This window comes from Stegostoma tigrinum, chromosome 23, assembly GCF_030684315.1.
Source record: "Stegostoma tigrinum isolate sSteTig4 chromosome 23, sSteTig4.hap1, whole genome shotgun sequence".
NCBI classification, from domain to species: domain Eukaryota; kingdom Metazoa; phylum Chordata; class Chondrichthyes; order Orectolobiformes; family Stegostomatidae; genus Stegostoma; species Stegostoma tigrinum.
In genome coordinates this window covers 27,639,049-27,665,326 of record NC_081376.1, presented here as the reverse complement: position 1 = coordinate 27,665,326, position 26,278 = coordinate 27,639,049, and the positions used below count along the sequence as shown (strand labels likewise).

The 26,278-nt window shown below is 41.5% G+C and overlaps 1 protein-coding gene across 32 annotated transcripts in view; it reads right to left on the bottom strand.

Moving 5' to 3' along the window:
• rbfox1 (RNA binding fox-1 homolog 1) overlaps positions 1–26,278 on the bottom strand; it is a 2,011,452-nt gene that overhangs the window by 146,256 nt on the left and 1,838,918 nt on the right. For all 32 annotated transcript variants that reach the window (XM_059654014.1, XM_059654018.1, XM_059654023.1 and 29 more), the window contains one exon: positions 743–886. In XM_059654014.1, coding sequence (XP_059509997.1) covers positions 743–886 — 144 coding nt within the window. The remainder of the gene's footprint in view (positions 1–742; positions 887–26,278) is intronic.

The following is a 26,278-nucleotide window of genomic DNA, read 5'->3' as shown; positions in this document are numbered from 1 at the left end:
TAAATGCATTGAAAGGGCCTTTATGAAAGCTTTTTCACATAGTGAAATCTGCGACAGATACTTAAAATTCAACTTTACTTTATCTGATTATTGTGCCTGAGGTCTACTCATATTTATTGAGCTGTCATGGAATTTAAGGACAAGGAGAAATGGGTAGGGAGATGTGCTGTCATGACTTGCCACTAAATTTATTTTGGGGCATTAAGTGCCCCTAGGGATGGGAGAAGGGATATTGATTGGCATGAATTGACACAAAGTTGGCACTAGAACGACACAGGGCCATAGAGATGAGTGGAACAGCATAAGTTTATGTGGTTACCATTAATACAATCCCTTAATGTAGGAAAGGATTTTATTAAATTTAACATAATCCTTAAAATGAAAAAGCAAATGTGAAATGGTATAATCAAAGCATTATTCACAGTTTGCACCATGACTTCTCGTGGAACTGGAAGTCATACCTGCCTTCTTAATGGTTAGTGCTGAGACAAAAGTAAAATCAGATAGTTAAACCAATCTATAATGAGCATCTTTAGGACTGACTTCATTTTCCAGACAGGTAGTCTCCAGTTCAAGGTTGAATTATTAAGATTTTGTCGGGTCTGTCTGACATTAGCTGGTCATTATACAACTGGCCTCATTTTGCAGCAATCTTTAAGACAGACTTGACTGTAATTTGATCATTTGATTGCAGCTTTTAGTATAATGCTTCCTACTTAGTTCATTAAATCATGGTACTTACGCCAAACATTTGCCTGAGGTCTGGGTCTCGGAATCTGAATGGAATATTGGAGACATGGAGCCGTTTAGGTTGTGTTTTGTTATCTGTGTTTTCAGTAGACTGTGTTTGCTGCTGTCCGTCAGTCTGCGCTGCATCATCTGTCTGCTAAAATAGGGGAACACACAAAAAAAGGGAATTAAACTCCAGCACTTAAGGTAATTTGCCACATAGGTTGTGCTTAGATTTGTTGAATTAAATCTTTTGTCAGAATTCAGATACGTGTCATCTTTTCTTTGCCCATCATATCCTGCAACTAACAATAAGCTAATAACCTGGTCAGTTTTTATAGCATAACACGACAAAGGTATGTAAGCCAATGATCTGGATAAGTCTCAAAATGTCCACAGGATATTTAAAATCTGACTAATCTACAGGAAAAAGCAGATAAGGCCACAGTATAATATTTTGTTTGAAGAGCTGCACCTTCAATACATATTCCTCAATAACTTTATGCACAAGAATATTAGTTCAAGACACATGTTGGCTTCAAGTTCCTGATCTGAGAGAGGAAGTGGTGCTAAGCTGATATGTACAGAGTTTATATATAGTAGCAGCCAGGTCACTTGCGCTGAAGATATTTAATCCAGCAACATTTGCCACTAATTTATCCTTAAGAATACAATTAATATACTATTAACAAGTTATACGTGCAGTAACAGTACATTACCCTGAACTAAACCCAAAGGACTGAAATACTTCCCTCAATTCTCACTCTCCGTTTTTCCCCTTCCCTGGAATAGTCTACTGCTTTCCTTCTAATTCCATATCCTTAACCTTCATAAATCATCTCCATGTGATTCCTTCAACTATAATGAAGCCTTTGTGAAATATCTCCACATTATTTCTTCTCATCTACTATGTCAATAGCTTTGTCAAAGTTCTTTTAGGGTTGTCAAGCACTATTGCCTTTACACTGCTACTTCTCATTATTTTTCCTTTATCGAGATATGCGATCATTTCATTCTTAGCTCCAAATCTGCCTTGGGGAGGGTATTAAATTCTGTGTACCCTCCACACAAATACTCAGAAGGCTTAGGCATGGGCTGTGTTTACTCCCACAGAAGGTTTATTTCCATTTCTGGAGCTTTTGGTTGAGGATGTTCTAGGTTTCTGGTCTTAATCTTCTGTTTAGTAACTTCTACACTGGACTATCTTTCATTCCTTCTGCGGCAAATCTCAAAACTGAGGCTTGCCTGAGCTGTCTTTTTGGTCCTCATTAGAGATAGTGCTGCTCGGATTGCATTTTTCTGTTTTTGCTAATGCTAGGAGGCTATCTTGTGATTGAAGTTACATGATTGAAATTCCATTCTCCCGTGAAACCTGTTAAATTCTTCAGCGATAAACTAATGCCATTATCTGAAAAACGGATATTCAGTTTTTCTAATCTTGCAAATCAACTTTCAAGTTTCCTCATAACAGCTTTCCTATTGTGCTGTCCAAATAGCCAATTTCCAGTAATTTAAATAAAAATTGATGGTAATCAGGCAGTCATTACAATCAAAGGCAAACAATTCAATTCTATCATTTAATTATGGTCAATCAGCTGTTTCATGACAAATCAGCTGTCTAGTTTCACCTACAGCCAGCTCTATTTGTTCAACTGTCTTCGAGACAGTTCATGGCCAAGGAAGGTGATTAAATTTAAACTGACAGGACAGACGAGAAACACTCATTAGTAATGTCGAGAGCAGCACATAATATTCGGATCTAAGATATTATTTTCCCTTGAGCTCCTCAATCTTGAACAGGAAAGTCTCACATAGGGCTTCGTGGACAAATATAAAGGTACTGAAGATATATGTAGCATGCATGAGAAAGTACAGGGAAGTGTCCAAGATTTAAATTTTGGGTGGGGAACCCAGCTAGTCGTTTAGTTCTGGGACACAACCTCATGCCTTGCTCCAGGCTTGCCAACCTGCAATTTTAAAACGGGTGTAACAGGGCACAGGCTCATCGTGCCAGGCCCATTAGGTTAGAGGGCCAATGTGAGCCCATCCAGTGATAGACTGGCAGCCTCTTCTGGAGAAGAGGGAGCTGCAGGTTCAAGATGGCAAGAGGGTGCCTCACAGGTCCAATTAGTTCATGTCAGCCATGTTCCCAAACTAAACTAGTCCCACCTGCCTGTGTTTGGTCCATATCCCACCAAACCATGCCTATTCATAGACTTATCCAAATGTCTTTTAAATATTGTAACTGTACCTTTATCCACCACTTTCTCTTGCAGTTTATTCCACACATGAACCACTCTCTGTGTAAAACGGTTGCCCTTCCACCCCTTTGGAAAACGTTCTCCTCTCATCTTCAAAATATGCCCCTGGTTTTCATATCCTTCACCCTAGGGAAAAGACCCTTGACATTCACCTTATCTATGCCCCTTTTAATTTTATAAACCTGAATAAGGTCACCCTCAACCTCCTCTGCTCCATGCCTCCTCTCAGACTTTCTAGGATATTTTTATATTTCAAACCCTTCATTCCTGGCAACATTCTGGTAAATCTTTTCTGAACCTTCCCCACTTGAATAATATCCTTCCTATAACAGGATGGCCAGAATTGCACACGGTACTCCAAATCTTGCCTCAATAATGTCCTGTACAACCTCAAAATGACATTCTAACTCCTATACTCAAATGAGAGATAGTAAGAACTGCTGATGCTGGAGTCAGAGATAGCACAGTGTGGAAGTGGAGGAGCACGGCAGGCCAGGCAGGATCAAAGGAGCAGGAAAGCTGACGTTTCGGATTGGGACCTGTGTTTCTCCAGCTCCACACTGTGTTATCCTATACTCAAATGTCTAAGCAATGAAGGCAAGTGTGCTAAATGGCTTCTTAACACCCGGTCTACCTGTGTCTCAACATGGAGGCAAGCATTTAGGATGAGGTCAGGTAATTTTTTAAAAATTAAAATGGCCACCAAAATTTTCTGATGTCTCACTGGAGATACTGGTGCCAGGAATAGGGAAGGAAGAGATCTGGTTATCCACAGGCGATCAATGGACAGGCACAGGATCCAATAATCATGAAGGCAATGCCAGTAGTCTAGACATGGTGAGTTGGATGCAGTACTGCAAAAAGTTCAATTACCTCAGATGAATGGTCAATTTAAGTGGAAGCATCTTCAAACTCTACTTCTCACTAACTGTACCAGTAGCCTGACACATGACTCAACATATCATGCAGCCATCATTTACTTACCACCAGTCTCTATCAGTCAGGACACCTACCTAACATGGATAAATTCACCTCCTTTACACATTTAGCACTGCTGTCACCTCACACTATCACTACTTGCACACACATACACAGCCAGCTATTCAACTTTGACTGAAGTTCAGCCAAACAGATAACACTGCGTCCACTGACATACTTTCCTCTCTTTTGCAGAACTCAAGGCAGCAGGAACTATTGGAATGGGTCAAGTATGCCTGTATAACCTTATCCACATTGTAGCTTTGGTACTGGCTATTACTTTAACAGCTTACACTGGGCCCATGACTACTGGCTGAGTTGAAATCATTGAAGATGACAGCATCTTCAAACTTAATCCTTACGACAGGCCATTCCTTCTTTATCCATCACTCTGTTCTACTTTATAAGGTCACAAATGGAACAAGCGTGACCCCTTTACTTTCTTACCCACTCCCCCACCCCATACAGACAACTTTAGGTTGTACTTTTTACTGTTCAGACACCAAAAAATCTACAACATTGTCAGGCAGTGGAGGAAAATCGAGAAAAGAATAATGGTCCCAGAGACACCGTCTTAAAATTTCACTCTCAGTGGCCAGCTCAGACACTGCAACTGTTTGTGACTTAAAGGATTGATGAGAGGCAGAGCCTGCATGTGTTGAGATGCTAGTCATGTGTATGAGACAGCCAGAATGCAGGGTAACATGTGAGAATTCACTCGACAGCAAGGTCACAACTGAGTTCTCCTGCAGATGGCTCAGTCAAGATCCTCAACAGGGCAAGCTACTGAAGAAGATTGCAAGGGGCACACAATGAAATGCTTGGCACTTTGGGAAGCCACAAGAGCCCTAATTAGAACATAGAACATAGAACAGTACAGCACAGAACAGGCCCTTCAGCCCACAATGTTGTGCCGGCAGTTTCAGATACTTTATGACACATTTCTGGAGTAAGAGGTGCTTGAACCTGGGCCTCCTTACCCAGTGGTACGGACATGACCACTGTACCACAAAAACCTTTTTCTCCTAATTTACAAGAGAAAATGGTGCAATGATATCAGGTCAGCAGTCTGACCTCATCATGTCACTCTCCAATATTATGATTGGCAAGTGGCTACTAAAACAAGAAGCCCAGCTGCTATTTTGTGACAACCAACAAGAAATTATTGATTTAGTTAAGATACAAGTGTAGATATTCTTTAATTAACTTGCTCCGAGATGTTACTACTCAACTCTAGCGCATTTGGGGCTTGAACTCAGGCCTCATGAATAAGATTTAGGGACACTATTATTGCAACGAGAGTCCTTTCCTCCTTATTACACTGAGTCTCAGAGCTTACTTGGTTAACCATGCTGGAAGATCATCACTCATGACTGTTATTCAAACTGCACACTTATGTATTTGGGCATTAACTTACCTTCATATACAGGTTACAGTGGTTAGTTTGACATATTAACTAAAACGATCGGGAGGCAATGATGGCATGTCTGTTTCCATTAGGATATCAAAGTAGTCGCATTATTTCTTGACCAAAGAATGTATGACAGCTTCAGATTGTATGAGCTTAACGTCAACTCCAATATTACCCTCCAATATACAAAACATACCGCACCCCAATGAACTCTTCAGAGATAAGCAGACAGACAAGGGCTGTCCAGTTTACTCCACCCTTTACTTTTCCTTCTTAGCTTCTCACTCGAAAGGAAATGACAAAGCAGTTTCCAAAATCCTGGAGCTCCTACTCTAAGAGCACTGTAAGTGTATTAACATCACATGGACTGCAATGGTTTAAGAAGCCAGCTCATCATTGTCTTCTCATGGGCACTAATGTACTGGTGGTTAGCAATACACACATCATACAAGTAAATCAGAATAGATTATTGATAGTTGACTGAAGGTGGAGTGATAAATTGAGCAGTTAGTTGAGTGGTTCAGGTACAAAACAAGGAAAATGTCACTTGAATTTGATTTTGCCAATGTGTTGCATGCTTTGTGGTTCGTGAAAGCTCTTGCGGCACCATCTTCAAGTCCTTGCGCTTACAATGCCTGGCTGTTTCAGTTGTCTGCTCCAAAAGCGTTTTCAGGATTTATCTGATGAGCCCTTATGAATAAGAAGGCTTCTCCAGTCATGTCAACTTCTTGCACCAAAAGTGTCTACCGCTGCATGTGAAACTTAGACTACACTTTCTGTCTTGTGACATTTTGCCAGTAGTCTTCCTACTCAAAGTGTCTTCCTCAGCTAATTCCAGCACCTGCTTCAAAGACAATGCACACCCTCAACACCATTGATATTTTCAATCATCCTTTTCAGAGATGTTATTGCACACCTCTGCAGCAGGTGGGACTTGAATTCCAGGAGCTAGCTTTAAATAGTACTAGCCTTGTACAACTTGAATCCCTGCCCAGGCAAGCAGCCATTCCATAGTGCCCTAATTCTACCCTGCACTCAGGCATAATATAACTCAATACGCAGTCCACTGTTTGTACGTATTTTGCTTTCCAAGGAATGGGTACAAGTTAACTGCCTATTGGAATGCGTCCACCCATTTTTGACAATATTTGATGTTTTGCCCTCATTTTATCCCACACTTGATCAAAGAGTCATGCCATTTCCTGAAACTGCACTTAATTGCTGAATTTTCCAGTTCAGTAACATTTCCAATTGGTCTCCCATGTTTCATTGTAAATGACGGAAGTTGTGACACTCAGTTGTCTCGCATTGTTTTGGTAGAACAGTGTTCATCAAGTATTCACAATATGTCCGCTTTCCTCTGCAACGCTGCTACTTTATGTAGAGTTGTACAGTTTCTGCCCTCCATAGCCTTTTGACACGTTTTACCTTCCATTTTCAGCTGGTCACTACACATTTCAAAATAATACACTCATCATAAAAAAGCACACTATTTTTATTCTTTACTCTCCCAAATCTATGAAACATTTAATTTCATGTAACATTCAATGTCCAGTATTTTGCGTGTTGACTGCAAAGAGTCCTGTGACTTGTAAATTTGTTTCTTGCAGTGTTTCTTGATCACATTCTTAATGTGAATCTCTGCACTTCTGACATCGTGTGTCCCTTTCTTGTTCCTTTTCCTCAAAGGAGAAACTGGCTACTTCAGCATTCCTAACTGGAAGGGGAGAATACAAGAAGTGACTCTTGGGAGAGGTTGACTGCATAGTCAATGGCATTTTCTGTGTACATTACATCTAGGGAAAGAAAATCACTGATTATACACTGATCATTTTCTGAGCTATACTCAAGGAAAGTGTTACTCTCCAGGAGGAGTACTTGATTGTGAATAACCCTTTATATTTCCTAACTCTGGTGGTAGTTTTTAAGGTCTTAGCGAAAATTTGTAGCTCGGGATGTGGATGCAGTCGTTCATTAGCTGATCGAGCTGGTTGTTCTGTGCTGTGCTGACATTTCATTACCCTTTTAGGCAACGTCATCAGTGTGACCTCTAACTGAAACATTGTTCCGCTTTCTTCGTCTGGCATGATGGTCCTGTCATTTCCTGTTCTGTTGTTTGTATACGGGTCTATTTCACCGTGTTTGTTAAATGGAGACCCGAGTTGAGAACCAGGCTTCCAGAAATCCCCTTGCAGGTCAAGTGTTCACTTGTCCCAGTATGTTACTTTGTCCCAGTCGAACTGATGGTCCTCATTGTCTGTGTGTATCGAGACAAGTGAATATTGGTTGTGATCAGAGATAATGGGAACTGCAGATGCTGGAGAATCCGAGATAACAAAGTGTGGAGCTGGATGAACACAGCAGGCCCAGCAGCATCTTAGGAGCACAAAAGCTGACGTTTCGGGCCTAGACCCTTCATCAGAGAGGGGGATGGGGAGAGGATTCTGGAATAAATAGGGAGAGAGGGGGAGGCGTCTGAAATAAATAGGGATTGTGTTGTGTTCCTTTTACCGCCTGCTGGTGTTCATGAGTCTGGTTGTTGGTTTCCTCTCTGTTAGTCAATGTAATGTTTATTACACTCACTGCATGGGACTCTGTATATCACTTTGATCATGTTTACTGTCGGTATGGGGTCTTAAGTCTTTCATAATATTTGGTGCAGTGTTGCTGTAGGTTTGTGTGCAATCATGATCGTATGCTGTTTTAGCAGGGAATTTCTGGAAGCCTGGTTCTCAACACGGGACTCCATTAACAAGCATATAGAAATAGACCCCATGTGCAGCCTGCTGCCAATACAGGGGAACCGGAAGTGACGAGACCATTACACCAGAGGATCACATAAATCCGGAAGGAAGCGGTACACCAAAACTTTGATTAGAGGTCGCATTGATGATATTGCCTAGAAGGATAACGAAACACCAGCACATCACAGGACAACCGGCTCAGCAAGCTGACAAACAAGTGCATGGGTTATATTTTAAAAGAACATTTGCTCCTGGTTTAATTACAAAACCGAGCTTTTGTATTTACCGGTGCTATATAAATGAAGGCACAGATGATTGTGCAGCTATTAGATGGTACTCTGTAGTGGAATCTCTATCTGATGCCATATCAGCTGATTCATCATTGAAATTCACTTGCAACAAAGTCTACTCATTCCATAAACAAAGCAGACCAATATCCTTTTGAAATCTGGATGAAGCATTTCCATTTCAGTGGCTGCGTCAACCCACAAATATCTGAGACAAAATCCTCGCTTTAGCTGCGTTGTTTTAACCAAGTCCAGTGTCACTGAATTTCACGTCTTTGTTTGCCAGACACTTCAAATTACAGTAATCATTATATGGACATAATCAAATGCCGGGCAGTTGGTATTTCATGTGATCTAGTAAATTAATCAAGTTGACACAACATAGTTTGCGTGAATAAAGTATTTATACAGTGACAATCATTTGCATTACAAACCTGGAGGATTTCTCTGGACCACAACTCACATTCCAAAGAAATCACAGCTCACTTCACTGATGATCATTATTTGAAATATTCTACAGAGGAGAAGATTTTCAAAGCAGGAATTATTTATGTGAACTCATGGTTTATTGTAATAGAATATGCAAAAGGGGAATTTCTGCTAATGGCATATTGATCAAATGAGCTCAGAGTGAGCTGGTTACAATCTAGTTTTATTGATATGAATTTATACACAAGCTTCATCAGTTTGCACCTGAATATAAAATCCTCCATGAATTAGTCTATATTGATTCGTAACTGGAACACAACATCCCCAATATCTGACAGCCTTGAGTGAGAATGGCAGAAACTAAGTTATTCTTCAACTGATAAGATGGAAATGCTTTCTAAATCAGCCTGTCCAGCGATGTTATGAGACACCTCCGGAGCAGGTGGGATTGGAACCAAGACCTTTTGGCCGAAGGGTAGGGAGACAAACAGCGCACCACCAAGAGCCTGATTCAGGCTTAATGTTAAATTAGTTTCAGGAAATGCTATTGCTCTTCCCTTGCTCCATATAACTTGTGACCTATAATCAGTTGAAGCTACACAGGTATTTTCTCTTCAGCTGTAGGTCACTCAGTTTAGATTACTGAAAATTAAATTCAAAATAATTTAAGGTAATTGCATCAACAGCAGGATAAATAGATTCAGGTCAGATTTCAATCGACTATTGATGATTGCAGGTAAAGATGCCTGTGTGCCTGGGAATTTTGGCATAATGTGAACACCTCCATCTTGTGCACTTCAGGAAAACTTAAGCCTGTTGCCCAAGCCCATCTGGAATGTGCCTTTGTGAGGACTCTGTGCTTCAGGGCTGTTGCCAAGCTGTTGGAGGACTCTGTGCTTCAGGGCTGTTGCCAAGCTGTTCCAGGCAAGTGCACAAAAATGAATATCAATGGTAGACGAAGGACCATCAACTCAGAGAAAATCCTCTTTGGTCTGTTAGAAATGTAATGGTTTTCAAGTACAAAGAGATGTCTTTGACCAACTGCTGTACAATGGCACATTTGAAGGTCCAGAACTGCATAATAAGGGTCTAACACTTGGGGATGTCAACTCAAAGGCACTGTAGGGTAAGGCCATCATCTCAGCTACAATGTACCAATTTACTAGCAACTTATAGAATTCCTCCAGCTGTATGCATTTGACTGAATGAAGAAAGTAAATGGCATGTGTATTGCGCCTGGATTGAGGCAGACAAAAGTCCAACATGCTCAAGAGTGAAAAGTTGCATTTTTGTCACATTTTCTGTGGTGTCCAATTGGAAATATCCTGCAATTACATTTAGACATTTTATGAATGGCGTTTTTTTTTGAAAAAACAAATTGGGGAAACTTACCTAAGATAACAAAGTGTGGAGCTGGATGAACACAGCAGGCCAAGCCGCATCTCAGGAGCACAAAAGCTTTTATGCTCCTGTGATGCTGCTTGGCCTGCTGTGTTCATCCAGCTCCACACTTTGTTATCTTGGATTCTCCAGCATCTGCAGCTCCCGTTATCACTGGGGAAATTTACGTTTCTGGTTTGTGAACATGAGCATTTTTGTGGCTGGGGGTGGGGAGGCGCAGTGTTGACAACAGGTTTTGAACAGGCCTAAAAGCTTTCATATCTGTAGAATAAAGTAGTCATGACTACAACTCACTGGGATTCAAAACTGTGTAATCTTTAGCACCATTTCATTCAATTCTGACCAGATTACACTGGTATCATGCAGAAACAGCTCACCACAAGTGATAATTTAATCAGCCAAGAGCAGTTTGCCAGTTGTCCTACCAACAAATATATTTTCCTATTAAATGTAGCAGAGAATCCAGAAATGCAATTCAATTTACTTTAGGCTTATTGAAATAGTTAGCAGATAATATTTCAAAGAGTATAATGGATCCGGCTTCATTGTTAGATGGAAAATGATAATCTTATTACTGTATAGCTACGCTAAGTGATTCAACGTTAAAGTTCAATTAGGACCTGTAATACATTTCTCTGTATTACAGCACAGTAAGAATTTAAATAATTAAAACCAGTGCAAGTGCACTTATTTAAAATATTTTATAATTTCAAGCTAAATGGATGATATTGCTGTATCAAACTTAAGTCAATTGTTTGAGGATTAGCAACAGCTCTAAAAGACAATTTTAACCCAAGCCAACTGTCTGGGCAGATAAGATCACCCAGGTTACTTATGAATAAGTGAACATAGAAAATAGGAGCAGAAGAAGATCACAATCAGTCACTCAAACCATCAATAGCCTTGGATTTCCCTGGAGAACAAGCATCCAACCGTCTCTCTCTTAACTTTATTGAATGATCCCCACCTCCAGAGCCTTCTGAGGCAGCGAGTTGTAAAGCCACACAACCCTCTGAAAGAACAAAAGCACCTCCTCATTGCTGTGCTGGAAAGGGTGAGCCTTAATTCTAAAATAATACCCTTAGTTCTGGACTGGCCAACACGAGGAATCGTCTTTTCTACCTACGCTTTTTCAAGACAATTCAGAATCATACACACTTCAACCAATCAACCCTTATTCTCTTAACCCCAAGTGGAAATAAGCCCACCTTGTCCAACTCTATTGCCATAAAACAACCCACTCATTCCAATGTAGCAATCCAGGAAACTTCTTCTGAACTGCCTGCAATGCACATACATCCTTCCTTAAATAAGGAGACTGAAACTGTGTACAGTGTTAGAGACGTGGTCCCACTGTATAACTGAAACATTACATCATTACTCTTATGTTCAGTCCTGTTCATAATAAAAAAAAGATCCATTGGCCTTCTTGAACATATGCCGTACCAGCAGTGTAACTTTTGTGAATACATACTAGAACACTCAAATCCTTCTGCACTTCAGATTGCTGCAGTCTTCTTAATGTAAGTAATATTTTGTTTTATTCTTCCTGCAAAAAATTAACAATTCCCATTTTCCCAACTGATACTCCATATGTCAGATTTTTGCCCACTTACTCACTCTTATCTCTATCCATCTGCAATCTCCATATGTCTTCTTCACAACATGCATTCCAATCTATCATGGTATGGTCTATGAATTTAGTTACAAGTTAGCCTTCTTTCCCCTCCTCCAAATCATTGACAAAAAATGTAAAACACTGAATACTCAGGATAGACCCAACTAGGACGCCACTTGTCACGTTCTGCCAATCAGATAAATTGAAACCCTAGGATCCTGGACCTGTGAGGGACTGTGCCATTGTGCCACTCATTTACAACAAACACAGAAACAAAGTTGCTGGAGAAGCTCAACAGGTCTGGCAGCATCTGTGAAGGGAAAAACAGAGTTCATGTTTTGGGTCCAGTGACCCTTCCTCAGAACGGGTCACCACACCCAAAACGTTAACTCTGTTTTTCCCTCCACAGATGCTGCCAGACCTGCTGAGTTTCTCCAGCAACTTTGCTTCTGTGTTTGTTCCTGATTTTCAGCATCTGCAGTTCATTTGGTTTTTATTTAGTCCACTCATTTACGTTTACTCTCTGTTTCCTGCCAACCTTCTATTTGTGTTAATAGGCTAAAGGCCCGATATTATGAGCTTGTGTTTTCCACAAAAAGCTTTTTATGATGTTCCTTCTCCTGTCTGGAAGCACCTGGAACTGAGTCATATTGATGTTGATAAACTCACCTGATCAAAGGCCCTTTTCCAAAGTTTCAGAGTCCTTTCTTTGATCTGAGTGTCCTGAGTGGATCTCCCTAATGATTCACTGCAGGGGAACTCAGTGATGAAGGGATTCTGGCTGAAACAATGCCCACAGTAGACATGGTTTTAATCTTCTTTCTTTGTCAGGCCAAGAGGACAGGAATACTTCTTTGTGTCTTATAAGGAAAGCTGGGTTACTCCCAGGAATACGGATGCACACCCTCCTGATTGTGAAACGGCTGTAGGATGGTCGTGAAATCATGAAATGATTTCTGAAGAAAGGCCTCAACCTGAAACCTCAGCTTTCCTGCTCCCCGGATGCTGCCTGGCCTCGTGTTCTTCCAGCTCCACACTGTGTTATCTCTGACTCCAGCATCGGCAGTTTTTACTATATCTGAAGAATATTCATATGTTTTATTTATATTTTAAAATTATAAGTCTCAGATTGTTATCCTTATTTTGTAACTTTCATTTCTCCTCCAACAATAGACATCCAGTTTTCCAAAGGCAACTACAACTGTGCAATTTGATAACCATTCTTACCCACTGGCCACGTACATTATCAGTGTACATCCCCATCCACCGGCAGTGTACACTGTCAGTGTACATCCCCATCCACTGACAGTGTATATTATCAGTGTACATCCCCATCCACTGGCAGTGTACGTTGTCAGTGTACATCCCCATCCACCGACAGTGTACATTGTCAGTGTACATCCCCATCCACCGACAGTGTACATTATCAGTGTACATCCCCATCCACAAGTCCTGTATATTATTCAAAAGCAGTCTGGCCACTCACAGCTTTCCATTTCAAACTTACATTGGGTAAATAATCTTGGGCAGTAGGCCTACAAATTCCTGTTAATCATATCTACCCTTACAATGACAGGTCCAAAGCCCCAGGCACTGTGATCATTTTTCACTTGTAATTCCAAATGTAAATTTAAAAAAAATAATGATTTTCAGCAATAGCTGCAGTCATAAATTATGTGGCTGTCTGGACAGATAGACTGATGGAATGTAACATGACAGTGCCAAAAACACTTTAAACAGACTGGACTGTGATCTTCTGTGTCAACAAAGATTAATAATGAGCCTTCACCTTCTGCAGGTAGGAAATCGATTGGAAAAAAATTATGAGGGACAAAATTTATCTCCATTTGGGGGGGCAAGGATTAACCAGAAATAGTCAGCAAGGTTTCAGGGAAAGACCATGTCAGACAGATATGAATCTTTGATGAGGCAATGGGATGTGTAGGTGAGGTCATTGCAGTCAATGTAATCAATATACATTTCAACAAGGGTTTGCACAAGTCTTGCTTGGGAGTCTAGTCAAAAAGTTAAGAGCCCATGGAATCCCAGTCAATTGGATCCTAAACTTGCTCAGTCACAGGAGGCAGAGGGTGATGGTTGAAGATTGCTTTTGGGATTGGAGTCCTGTGGCTGGTGACATGCCACAGGGTTCGGTGCTGGGTCCCTTCCTGTTTGGAGCATACCTTAGCAATCTAGACATGATCTAGGGCATGTCTTCAGTAAGTCTGCAGACGGCATGACAGTTCGTTTGATGGAAAACAGTGATTAGGAAAGCCTTAGACAACAGGATGATACGGATGGCTGGTCAGATGGGGAAAACATTAGCAACTGGAATTTCATCAGGAAAGGGTGAGGTATTGCATTATGGGGGGAACTAACAAGGGAGTACATGATGAATGGTGGGACCTTGGATGTACAGAAAATCTGAGGGTGCTTAATGTATATGTCCACAGATTTTTGAGGGCAGCAAAGCAAGCGAATAGGGTGGTTAAGAAGAAATAGATGATATTTGCCTTTATCAGTCAAGGCATTGAATACAAGATGGAGTTGCATACAACATTAATTAGGCTACAGCCAGGGTGCTGTGTTCAGTTCTGATTGACAATTACAGGAAGCAAATGCTTTAGAGGGGATGCAAAGGAGATTCATCAGGATGTAGCCTGGGCTGGAGTATTTCAGCTATGAAGAGAGTCTAGATAGGCCAGTGCTGTTTTTCTTCAGGAAACTCTGATTGATGTGTACAAAATTCTGAGGGACATGGGCAAGGTAAATATGAAGAAACTTCAATAACTTCAGGGCATGAAATTGAGGTAGAGGACAAGAGGTTTTGAGCAGATTTAGGAAGAATTTTCTTCACACAGGCAGTGATGGGTATCATTGCCTAAAAGAGCGGTTGAGGCAGGAGCTTCACATCATTTAAGAAGTATTTAGATGATCCACTACAGCATACAAGGCTATGGGCCAAGTGTTGGAAAATAGGACAAGATGACATGATTGGTTGATGGCTGGCATGGACATGATGGGCTAAAGGGCCTTTTTCCGTGCAAGCTACCCGCTTCGGATATGTCCCAAAAGGCTGATGCATTCTCTGTTTCTCTCTTTGAAGAATCCACAAGAACAAGAGTTAAAAAGCCAGGTTTAACTCTTCTGGAGTGGTCAGTCGGAGAGAACATTCTTCTGTCTATTAGCATGGGTTTGAGAATTTGTCTATTGTGAAGATCACACTCAAAAAGCCAACCTTTAGCCACCCTTACTACACACTGACATGCTGCGAAGCAAATAAAAAAGGATTCAGGACAAATGAACTTCAATCTGCCGACAAGACCAAGAATCTTAATAACAAACAGCTCAATTACCAATGCAAACAGTACTTGCAACCTCCACTTCAAATGTTCGCAATGTTCAAATGTCCATTCTTTGACAACAATTCAGAGACTGATCCACACATCTCTTTTTTAACATGCATCTTTATAGACTTTACCTCATTACTACTCTGCGTGTATGTGTGATGCATTATTAGAATTTCTCACATTTAGTAACAAATAAACTCATTCCTTGTTAACTAAAGGAAGTCTGATTAAATTAGCTCCCCTAAAAACAAATGTTCATTGACATCTGGAGAAAGGGCTCCACAGGGAAAGGGATCCTTTTCAAGTGGACATTTCTGTACCCAATTGAAGGCGTGGTTGAATAAAGAAGGGGAGCCAGTTCATCTACCCTCACCCGGGAGCTTCACAGTTTGGGATATCCTGCCTAGAACCATAATAAATTGGCCCAGGATCTGGCTATAACACTAGCTGTACATTACCAGTCAGCAGTAAAACATTATGGAAATCTGCCCTTTGACACCCTTGGATCTATAATATCATAATGTAATAGTCAAGAAGTAAATAATAACCTGTATCAATAGCCCTATTAATGTCCTCTGTAGCTTAGCTGCTGAGAGATGTCATAATGTAACCCAAAGTGGTTTAAACTCCTCCCTTCTCCATCGACGTGGGCTTCTACTTAGCACTTCATCTTAAATGCACTGCATCACGTATGGATTCAGTTCTGGTAACAGTGAACCAAAATTCTAACTATCTACTAAGACATATCGGAATGCTAAATTGCTTTGGCAATTTGATTTTATTTTGGAATTCCAGATCCAAACAGGAGTTACTTATCATTCAAAGTCAGTATTCTATACCTTCACTTGATAGGGCAGTTACATAGAAAAGGCAGACAAACTGATCAGAATCGAAATAAGATTGACTTACTTAATGTTTATTGGTATTCTCAAAGTAAATTTCAAATGTATTCACAGACTACAGAGCTCCTTGTTGGAAAAATCTACTGGTAGTAAGCTGAGACATTCACTCGGGCTTTATCATTCCAAATTCCTCACATTTATCCCTGTTAAAAACCTTCATTTAAAATTGTACAAAGCCAATGCGTAAAAATTATACATCAATCCAAAGCAAACATCGTTAATATAAAAGAATTCTTAAGAAGTGTTTGGCTGACACCTCATGCTTCACAATTACCTTGTCATTGCATTTCAGAAATAATTTGCTTGGAGACTTTGTAGATGTGATAAAGTGTGATATAAATGAAAGTGGTATTATTTTATTACTTAATGCCTCAGAAGAAATCTCTAGGTTTTGTACAAAAAAATGAACTAAATAAGATAAAATTTCCATGGGGGTTCCCCAATCTTTTACTATTTACTTTGTTTCTCTACAGTTTTCATTGATCTCCCACTAAAGTTAAGGTGGATAACCTCCATGGCAATTACTGGCAAATATCTCCAATTATGGTTCTTAACTCTGTAGAGAAAAACACTCTTAATATCAGCAAAAATCAATGGAGAAACATTGGAATCAAGATTGAAGTGGTTCTTGTGCAACAATGAAAACAATCCTGGGAGGTCATAAAGTTGTGCAGCATGGAAATAGGCACCTTGGTCCAAATCGTCCATCCTGACCAGACATCCTAAATTAATCTTGTCCCATTTGCCAGCATTTGGCCCATTGTTCTCTAAACCTCTCCTAATCATTTACCTCTCCAGATGCCTTTTAAATGTTGCAATTGTACTGACCTCCATCACTTCCTCTGGCAACTCATTCCATACCTCTGTGTGGAAAAAGTTGCCTCTTGGGTTGCTTTTAATTCTTTCCCCTCTCGTTTTAAACCTACGCTCTCCAGTTTTGGACTCCTCTGCCCTGGGCATAAAGGACCTTAGTTATTCAAGCATCCATGCTCTTCATGCTTTTATAAACCTCTGTAAAGTCAACCCTCAGCCTCTGACGCTCCATGAAAAATAGCCTCTACTGAGAGCTCAAACCCTCCAACCCCAACAACATCCTTGTAAATCTTTTCTGAACCCTTTCAAGTTGAATCTCCTCTTGTAATTAAAAATGGTAATAGTACAGCGTGTATACTTTCTTTGGCAATTAGCATTGCTGGCAATGCTAGTCTTGGTTGCCCATCTCTAATAGCTCTTGAGAAAAGGGTTGTGAGCCACCTTCTCCACAGTGTAGTTCCCCTGGTGTAGGAATACCCACAGTGCTGTCCAGAGTCGGGGGGATCCATGTTTTCGATCTAGCAACAGTGAAGAAATATCAATGCGGTTCCAAATCAGGAATGCACACGGCTGCTGTATGATAAAGTAATAGACTCTATAATCAACCAAATCCTTATAACAGCTCTAGTTATTATGTGCAATGCTATCATAAATGCATTCGCAAGTGCTGTATTTAAAAGTACGATGGCAAAATAAACAGCAACAGTCATTGGTTCACAATGATTGATATTTACACAGTTTCGCCAAGAATTAGAAGGATATTGGATTTTTTGTGCCAAGGCTGCTGTAATGTACAGAAGGCCAGTACTAGAAGCATGGTCACTCGTGCAAATTCTATTTCTTTGGGCTGCTGGGGTCAGGAATAGAAGCAGACAGGGCCTTACGAGGTGCTGGTAAGACACTTTAACATCTCAGTTCCCTGTGTCGGTCAATTTGGAAAAAGCAGGCAATTAGATTCATAACAGCCGTGAGATTTGCAAACAGCCGTGAGATTTGCAAACAGGCATGCTTTCCCTCTCTGCCTGATCTAGGAAGTTGCAACCAAAGATGACAATATATGCAGGCTCCCCCAACCCTGCCACTTCGTCCAGTGATGGCTGAACTGCTTTCTTTAATTGTATTTACATTTCCTAAAAAATTACGTAGAGAAAACCTTCTCATTGAAGTGCCCTTCCATTTTGTTGCTTCTTTTGCAGCTGTTTGTTTTCTGAAAGTGGAATTAAGGCATCAAGTTGGTCTTCTAGTTTGAGCGCCTGCCCAATGCCCTTAATTAGACAATAAATCTGTTTCTGTAATAATTAAGGGTCACCTCCGCCAAATTTGAGATCAGTCACCATGTCGATGGGCGGATTAAATGCCTGAAAACACGCTTAGCTCCTGTTTCCTGATGCAATGACGAAAATTCAACACTTTAAACACTTTGCCAGCGGATGTTGAGGCTATCGAGATTTGTTTTTATTGTCATACCGGACAGTCACTGTTGCAAATACTTCCAGTTTGGTTTGAGCAGAAACTACAATACACGAGTAAGCCGTATCAAATTCAACCTCAGAATAAGATCCCTTCCGCATCAGTGTAAACTTTCCGAGAGCCAAAAATGTATAGTGTGCACATCGCCACCACGAAAAGGGTTTTTTAAGTGGTTAGTCGAAACACTCTCAGTGCTATCTCAATATTTGTCAGAAGTTGAAAAAAAACTGACCAAAACATTTTTCTGAAGAAGGGTCCAGACCCAAAACATCAGATTTCCCGAACCTCTGACGCTGCCTGTCTCGCTGCGTTCATCTAGCTCCACACCTTGTTATCTCAGACTCCAGCATCGGCAGTTCCTACTATCTCTGACCAAAATATTAGTGTGAAACCTATTTTCAATTCTTTCCTGACAATGCAAATTAAATATGATTTGCCAGAACATTTTTTTCAATCAAAATATAAAGGAACATTTGTTCAACTGAATGCATAACACATCTTACATGCATTCCGATACATTTTTTCTTTTGATCTATCACTTCAGCCAGTAGCAGAAAGGTATTATATCATTTTTTAAAAAAAGGCTGTCTTAATAACAAACAGAACCCTAAAACAATTGAACAAGGGTTGCAAAGGAGAGCTTAATATAGATTTTATCAAAGCACTGCCTCTTCTCCTTTATCAGCTGATGGTACATTACCTGATGGCCTGAGATATACTTGCTAGGTTTGAACAAACACGTATTTATGAAGACAAATGCCCTTTTTTGCAAGGGGGATGGAGCATGAAAGTAGGGAAGCCTTTCTGTAACTGCACGGAGCACTGGTGAGACTACACCTAGCGCATTTTGACCAGTTTGATCCCCTCACTTAAGGAGGTTTACTCACGTTTGTCTATTTCCATTAGTAGCCATAAGAGAAAGTACACTAGGCTGACACAGGGAATAAGGGTTTTTCTTATGAAGAAAGGGCTAGCTGATTAGCCTTATACTTAGTGAAGTTTAGGAGAATGAGATGAGATCTTACTGAAACACTGAACTCTGACAGAGCTTAATAGTATCGATGCGTTTCCATGAATGGGGGAATTTCAGACTAGGGAAGTCACAGTTTGAAATAGAGTCTCACATTTTGGATGGAGTTGAAAATGAATTTCTTCTCTGAAAAAAACAATAGCCTTTGGAATTCTCAAACTCGGTGAAGAGTGAAGGTTGGGTCATTGAATTCATTTAAGGCTAGGTTGGACAGATGTTTGAGTGACAGAAGAATCAGAGAGTGCAGCTTGCAGAAGGCATTTTCTACACCTTACATTGACACAAACATGCAGACGATGAACTTGCTTAAGCAATCTGAGATGCAGCGCGTCAGGAGGCTCAGTTATCTTGCTGCTTGTGGACCTCGACAATCTCGTGGAAGATTTCCTGCCTGTTTGAAACATGCTGAGCCAGTGAAATGAACTCTACTTTTCACATTTTACATCTCTAAATCCTTTCATGCAATCATTGGAAGCATACTGAGGGTGACCAATACATTGTTTGCCACTGATGTCAGCAGCTAGACCGAGAGTAGGGTTTGCAATTCTGACTGGCTTTCACCAGGAGTGCACACATGGGCACTCTCTGCTATGCTAGGAATCATTCCTCCAGTTTTTCTACATAGCTGCTCAGTGCCAGATGTACTGGAAACACCATGTATGTTACTGATTGAAGGGACAGCCATAGATGAGATGTTCAGACATTCTGATAAAGGTCTAAATTTACCCTGACTGTTCTGCCATCCAGCAGCCCACTTGCAGCACATCAATCCTGCAGGTCTGCAGACTGAAGGATGTCAGTGATGGTTGAGATGCCCCAATACATTCTGCCCATCAAACCTGTTTAATATGAAACAGATGCTGGCACTAGAGAAGGCACACAGCAGCTGTATGATCCTGCAGGCATCCAACAACATCAGCTAATAATGGCTCTTCCTGCAAGTCGGCAATTTGCATGGCGGTGGTTATAATACTGTGGTACAATGCACTACAATGTCTCTCCATATAAGGCGGAAGTGGATTTCCTCCACTTTCCAGTACAGAACGTTCTTGAAGTAGCTGCCAATTCCTCACATGCTTACTGTGATGTTATAGCTCAGAGTGGATGGTACTCTCAAGCATGAGAAGTCGAAGTTGAAGTCAGGGGGAGTCTTTCCCCTTGCTGCTGGGGATCACTGGGAATGTCCAAATGGGATGTGACACCCTCCCTGTTCTACTGGATTGTTTCACTGGGACAATGTAAGCCATAATGGGAAGAAGTCCTTTTGTAATTGATCACCCACTTTGGGTACTGGACTCCTCAAATGGCCTCTGGTCAAGAAGGCTGCCCTCCATCTTCCTCACTGCTGAGAGAATTCTGTGGCATTGTAAAGATGCCAGGCATGCTAGCTCTCCCTCTCCTCCAAATTCATTCACTCCATATCCTTGTACTCATATACTGTTATGCAAAGCGCCTGAGGGCCCCAGGAATATCTTATCAATGAATCTGGTAAGTTCATCAAAGACATCTAGTCCTATATTAGCCTCTTTAAGATGTCAGTTAAGCAGCAAACTCATAATCACGATTCTCTGTCCATTGTGATAACAGCAGGTTGTAGAAAGCAACCCAGTATTAATTATGAGATAATGATAACACTTAGGCTCCATTCAACAAAAACTCCTAATCTGCTACAATGTGCACAGTCAGCTATTTTATTTCAATTTAGAAATATCTGTTCATTTAAATAACTTGACAGCTTGACCATTCTATAGCCCGTATCCACACTCTTCAGGAGTGTGAACCTCTGCAGGAGCAAGTCCTTGCCTGAGCAAAAATGAAGTCTGGTTGAATTCAGCCCTGATTTGAAATAGCCTGCTGGGCTTGTGTTTCCCATATGCAGGAGTCACTTCCTGTTTTGACTATGATTAAATGAAAGCTGAGATAACAAGGTGTAGAGCTGGATGAACACAGCAGGCCTGCAGTGCTCATCCAGTTCTACACCTTGTTATCTCAGATTCCCCAGCATCTGCAGTTCCTACTATTTCTTAAATGAGCTCTGTTGGAAATGAGTGCAGGACATCCAGATCTGAATTCCACCCACTCCGTAAATATATGGAAATTTGGCCCCACTGAAACTGAGATCCAAGTAAAAGTTCACCCAGCACCCCAACGTCATTCAAGGAAGGTAATCTATGACTTGAACCCTGGTTTGGTGTCCACATATCACACTAAATTGGTCAAATTGTGATGATCTCTGAAATGTCTTAGCAAATCATTCAGTCAAGATAACAATAGGCCTAAATTTTCTCAATGTCAGTTTTCCACTGTTACAGTAAAGCTAAAACTGCAGAGCATACCACTTTCCTTCCCCAGTACAAGAAGTAGAACACAAGTTTGCTGTGCAATTTAATTTGAACATAAAGAGCTAGCATAAACAAAGATAAGGAGAAACTTCTTCAGCCAGAGAGTAGTGACTCTATGGAATTCACTGCCACAGAAGGCTGTGGAGGCCAGGTTATTAAGTACATTTCAGACAGAAATAGATAGGTTCCTGATTATCAAGTGGATCAAGGGTTATAGGGAGAAAGCGGGAGAATGGGTTGAGGAATTTATCAGCCATGATTGAACGATAGAGCAGACTCAATGGGCTGAATGGTCTAATTTCTGCTCTTATGTCTTATGGTCTTATAAACTACATCTGAAATGTATACAAGAAACCTAAATGTAAGAATGGTTTGTGTGTTTGAATGCTCTCTTCAGACATTTCAACTCTTTGACATTGGATAGTCAGAGCCAACTGAACAACTGAAGAGCTAAAGTCAAGGTAAATGACATGAAGGAGTTGTGATCTTTCAACATTAGAACCTGGGCATCAGTGACTGAGATTAGTTTTGCTCTTCCAGGATTTTATTAATAATTTGACACTTCGCTTTAGCTTGCCACGTTGGATCCATTGTAAGTTTTGACTGAAAATGACAATCAAGAGTTCTATTGATATCACCGAACTCTGATTTCCAAATTAAAAGGTGCCTAACCACTGAAAGAAGTGTGCACTTTGGGTAATGGGTTGCAAGCACCTTTCAAAACGGCAATGATAAAAGCATTAGTCAAAACGAGGCTCCGAGTCTACCAGCTCCATTTCGATGCCATTATCACCTCGGTACAGTTAAAATCCAAACATCCTTAGCACAATGCTGACAGATTGATGGGTACAATTACAGCAAGTGTTTTGCCTCTCTGTTTGTAGAATTCCCTCTGTGCCCCTCTGACGCATAGTTAATATTTGTTGGCAGCAGCTTGAAAATGTAAAATGGTATCCGTGCCCAACAGGCAACAACACGGAAGAGGTGGGCTCAAAACAGAAAATGAGTTGAAGGAGGATTTCCAAGCCCCCGATCGAAGTGTAGAAAATCTCTGACAAAGCTTCTTGGGACTACATTTGAACGAGCCAGGTAGAGCAGTAAGATACTACCATTGGCGGCACGGTGGCTCAGTGGTTAGCACTGCAGCTTCACAGCACCACGGACCCGAGTTCGATTCCAGCCTCGGACAAATGTCTGTGTGGAGTTTGCACATTCTCCCCGAGTCTGCGTGCGTTTCCTGCATGTGCTCTGGTTTCCTCCCACATTCCAAAAGTGTGCAGGTTAGGTGGATTGCCCGTAGTATTCAGGGGTGTGTGCATTATAGGGGGATGGGTCTGGGTGGGATGCTTCAAGGGGTGGTATGGACTTGCTGGGCCGAAGGGCCTGTTTCCACACTGTAGGGAATCTAATCTAATCTCTCTAACATGCAAAACTAAGAAACCAGAGATAATGGGAACTGCAGATGCTGGAGATTCCAAGATAATAAAATGTGAGGCTGGACGAACACAGCAGGCCAAGCAGCATCTCAGGAGCACAAAAGCTGACATTTTGGGCCTAGACCCTTCATCAGAGAGGGGGATGGGGGGAGGGAACTGGAATAAATAGGGAGAGAGGGGGAGGCGGACCGAAGATGGAGAGTAAAGAAGATAGGTGGAGAGAGTGTAGGTGGGGAGGTAGGGAGGGGATAGGTCAGTCCAGGGAAGACGGACAGGTCAAGGAGGTGGGATGAGGTTAGTAGGTAGCGGGGGGTGCGGCTTGGGGTGGGAGGAAGGGATGGGTGAGAGGAAGAACCGGTTAGGGAGGCAGAGACAGGTTGGACTGGTTTTGGGATGCAGTGGGTGGGGGGGAAGAGCTGGGCTGGTTGTGTGGTGCAGTGGGGGGAGGGGACGAACTGGGCTGGTTGAGGGATGCAGTAGGGGAAGGGGAGATTTTGAAACTGGTGAAGTCCACATTGATACCATATGGCTGCAGGGTTCCCAGGCGGAATATGAGTTGCTGTTCCTGCAACCTTCGGGTGGCATCATTGTGGCAGTGCAGGAGGCCCATGATGGACATGTCATCAAGAGAATGGGAGGGGGAGTGGAAATGGTTTGCGACTGGGAGGTGCAGTTGATTTTTGCGAACTGAGCGGAGGTGTTCTGCAAAGCGGTCCCCAAGCCTCCGCTTGGTTTCCCCAATGTAGAGGAAGCCGCACCGGGTACAGTGGATGCAGTATATCTACATTGGGGAAACCAAGCGGAGGCTTGGGGACCGCTTTGCAGAACACCTCCGCTCAGTTCGCAAAAAACAACTGCACCTCCCAGTCGCAAACCATTTCCACTCCCCCTCCCATTCTCTTGATGACATGTCCATCATGGGCCTCCTGCACTGCCACAATGATGCCACCCGAAGGTTGCAGGAACAGCAACTCATATTCCGCCTGGGAACCCTGCAGCCATATGGTATCAATGTGGACTTCACCAGTTTCAAAATCTCCCCTTCCCCTACTGCATCCCTCAACCAGCCCAGTTCGTCCCCTCCCCCCACTGCACCACACAACCAGCCCAGCTCTTCCCCCCCACCCACTGCATCCCAAAACCAGTCCAACCTGTCTCTGCCTCCCTAACCGGTTCTTCCTCTCACCCATCCCTTCCTCCCACCCCAAGCCGCACCCCCCGCTACCTACTAACCTCATCCCACCTCCTTGACCTGTCCGTCTTCCCTGGACTGACCTATCCCCTCCCTACCTCCCCACCTACACTCTCTCCACCTATCTTCTTTACTCTCCATCTTCGGTCCGCCTCCCCCTCTCTCCCTATTTATTCCAGTTCCCTCCCCCCATCCCCCTCTCTGATGAAGGGTCTAGGCCCGAAACGTCAGCTTTTGTGCTCCTGAGATGCTGCTTGGCCTGCTGTGTTCGTCCAGCCTCACATTTTATAAACTAAGAAACCAACTCAGCACTGGTGAAAAACCATGGAAGACTCTGCATGTTTGAATATTGCAGTGATGGAAATGAGCCCTCAGTGACTTTGATGAACATAAGCTTTGCACCAGTTAAAAAAAATCACATGGACTTCCTTTGACACCACTAATGACATAAAAGCACCAAAATAAACTTCAAATACAATTTTTTCCAATATTTTCAGCTTAATTACAGCGCAACAATCGTGTAAATGCTGAAGGCAACAGGGAAATTAAAGGAGGGAAAGAACAAAATAATGCAGACCACTGGAACTCTGAAATGAACACCAACATTAGAGGAAGTCTGAAGCAGGTCAGATAGCATCAGTGAAAAAGTAGTCTGTGTTATGTTTCAAGTCAATGACCTTCCAGCAGAAATTAAGGGTCAAAGTTATGAAGCAGGAAGAGAGCTTACAACAAGGACAAGAAAGCTGAAGCAACAAATATTGCTCACTGGGAGACTGTATTTTAAATAAGGTTTAATTAAGGTCTTGTACAAAGATAGGCTTTGTCTTGTAATAGATCACCTGATGAGTGAAATTTTGTTTTAGCTATAGCTTAATGGTACTGGTTTGTATCTTTAGAAGATTGTGGACTCCAATACCCAGTCTTTTTTGTTTCCCTGTAGGTTTCAGTTTTCTACCATATAAGCTGTAAGTCTGATTCATGTTGGCCCAGTTCACACCTACTAATACATTTTTTTTTAGGTGAGATGTTATTTTGTCAAACTTGGGCAAGTTCCCTCAACACTATAAATACTGCTTGCAGCTATTTCGTCTCCCTCATATTCTGCAAACTCTGTATGTTATCCTAAAGCTTGAGAACTGATTGGATTTCTTTACAGAGAGTCAGCAAGCATCTGATTGACCAAATGGCCTCCTCCTGTGTTGTTAACTCTCTGACTAAACTCCACGGGAGAGTCCCCAACCTGGTGCCAACGTCATGCCTGTGAAAATCTTCTCTGTCTTTTATTTGTGTCACTAATACCACAAGGATTTATCTCATGGATTCACCTAAGGTAACTCATGTTTGAAAATAGCTGAGTTTCGGAATGCATTATTAGAATAATTCCATGAAAATTGCACTTTGTTTGGATCAAGACCACACAAAGTCAATTCTGTGTTCTTGCAACTTACATGCCATTTGAAACTGATATAATTGGCGCAAGATATTAATTTTCCACAGATCTGCATGAAATTAGTCATTTTATATTATGCATTTTTTCCTCCCTGAAATATATGACAACCAAAGAGATGATGCTGCTAGGAGTTGAGAAATATTCTTTACACCTAAAGAACCAAAACTAAATCTTGAACAATTCAGGGAGTATCACTAGCTCTTGCAACTTGTGGTTAAACATGTTATGAATCAACTACAAATTCAGGACCATGACAGATCTTTAAACATGAGACGAATTGAAATATCTGCCCTCCGTCAGTTATACGAATACAATTCATTAAAGCCCAGTCTTAGAGCCCTGCTGTAACCAAAATCTACTCAGTGATTCAGATCACAGATCAATGTGGATCTGGAAAGAATTTAACAAACATTCTAGAGGTATTGTTGCACTTCC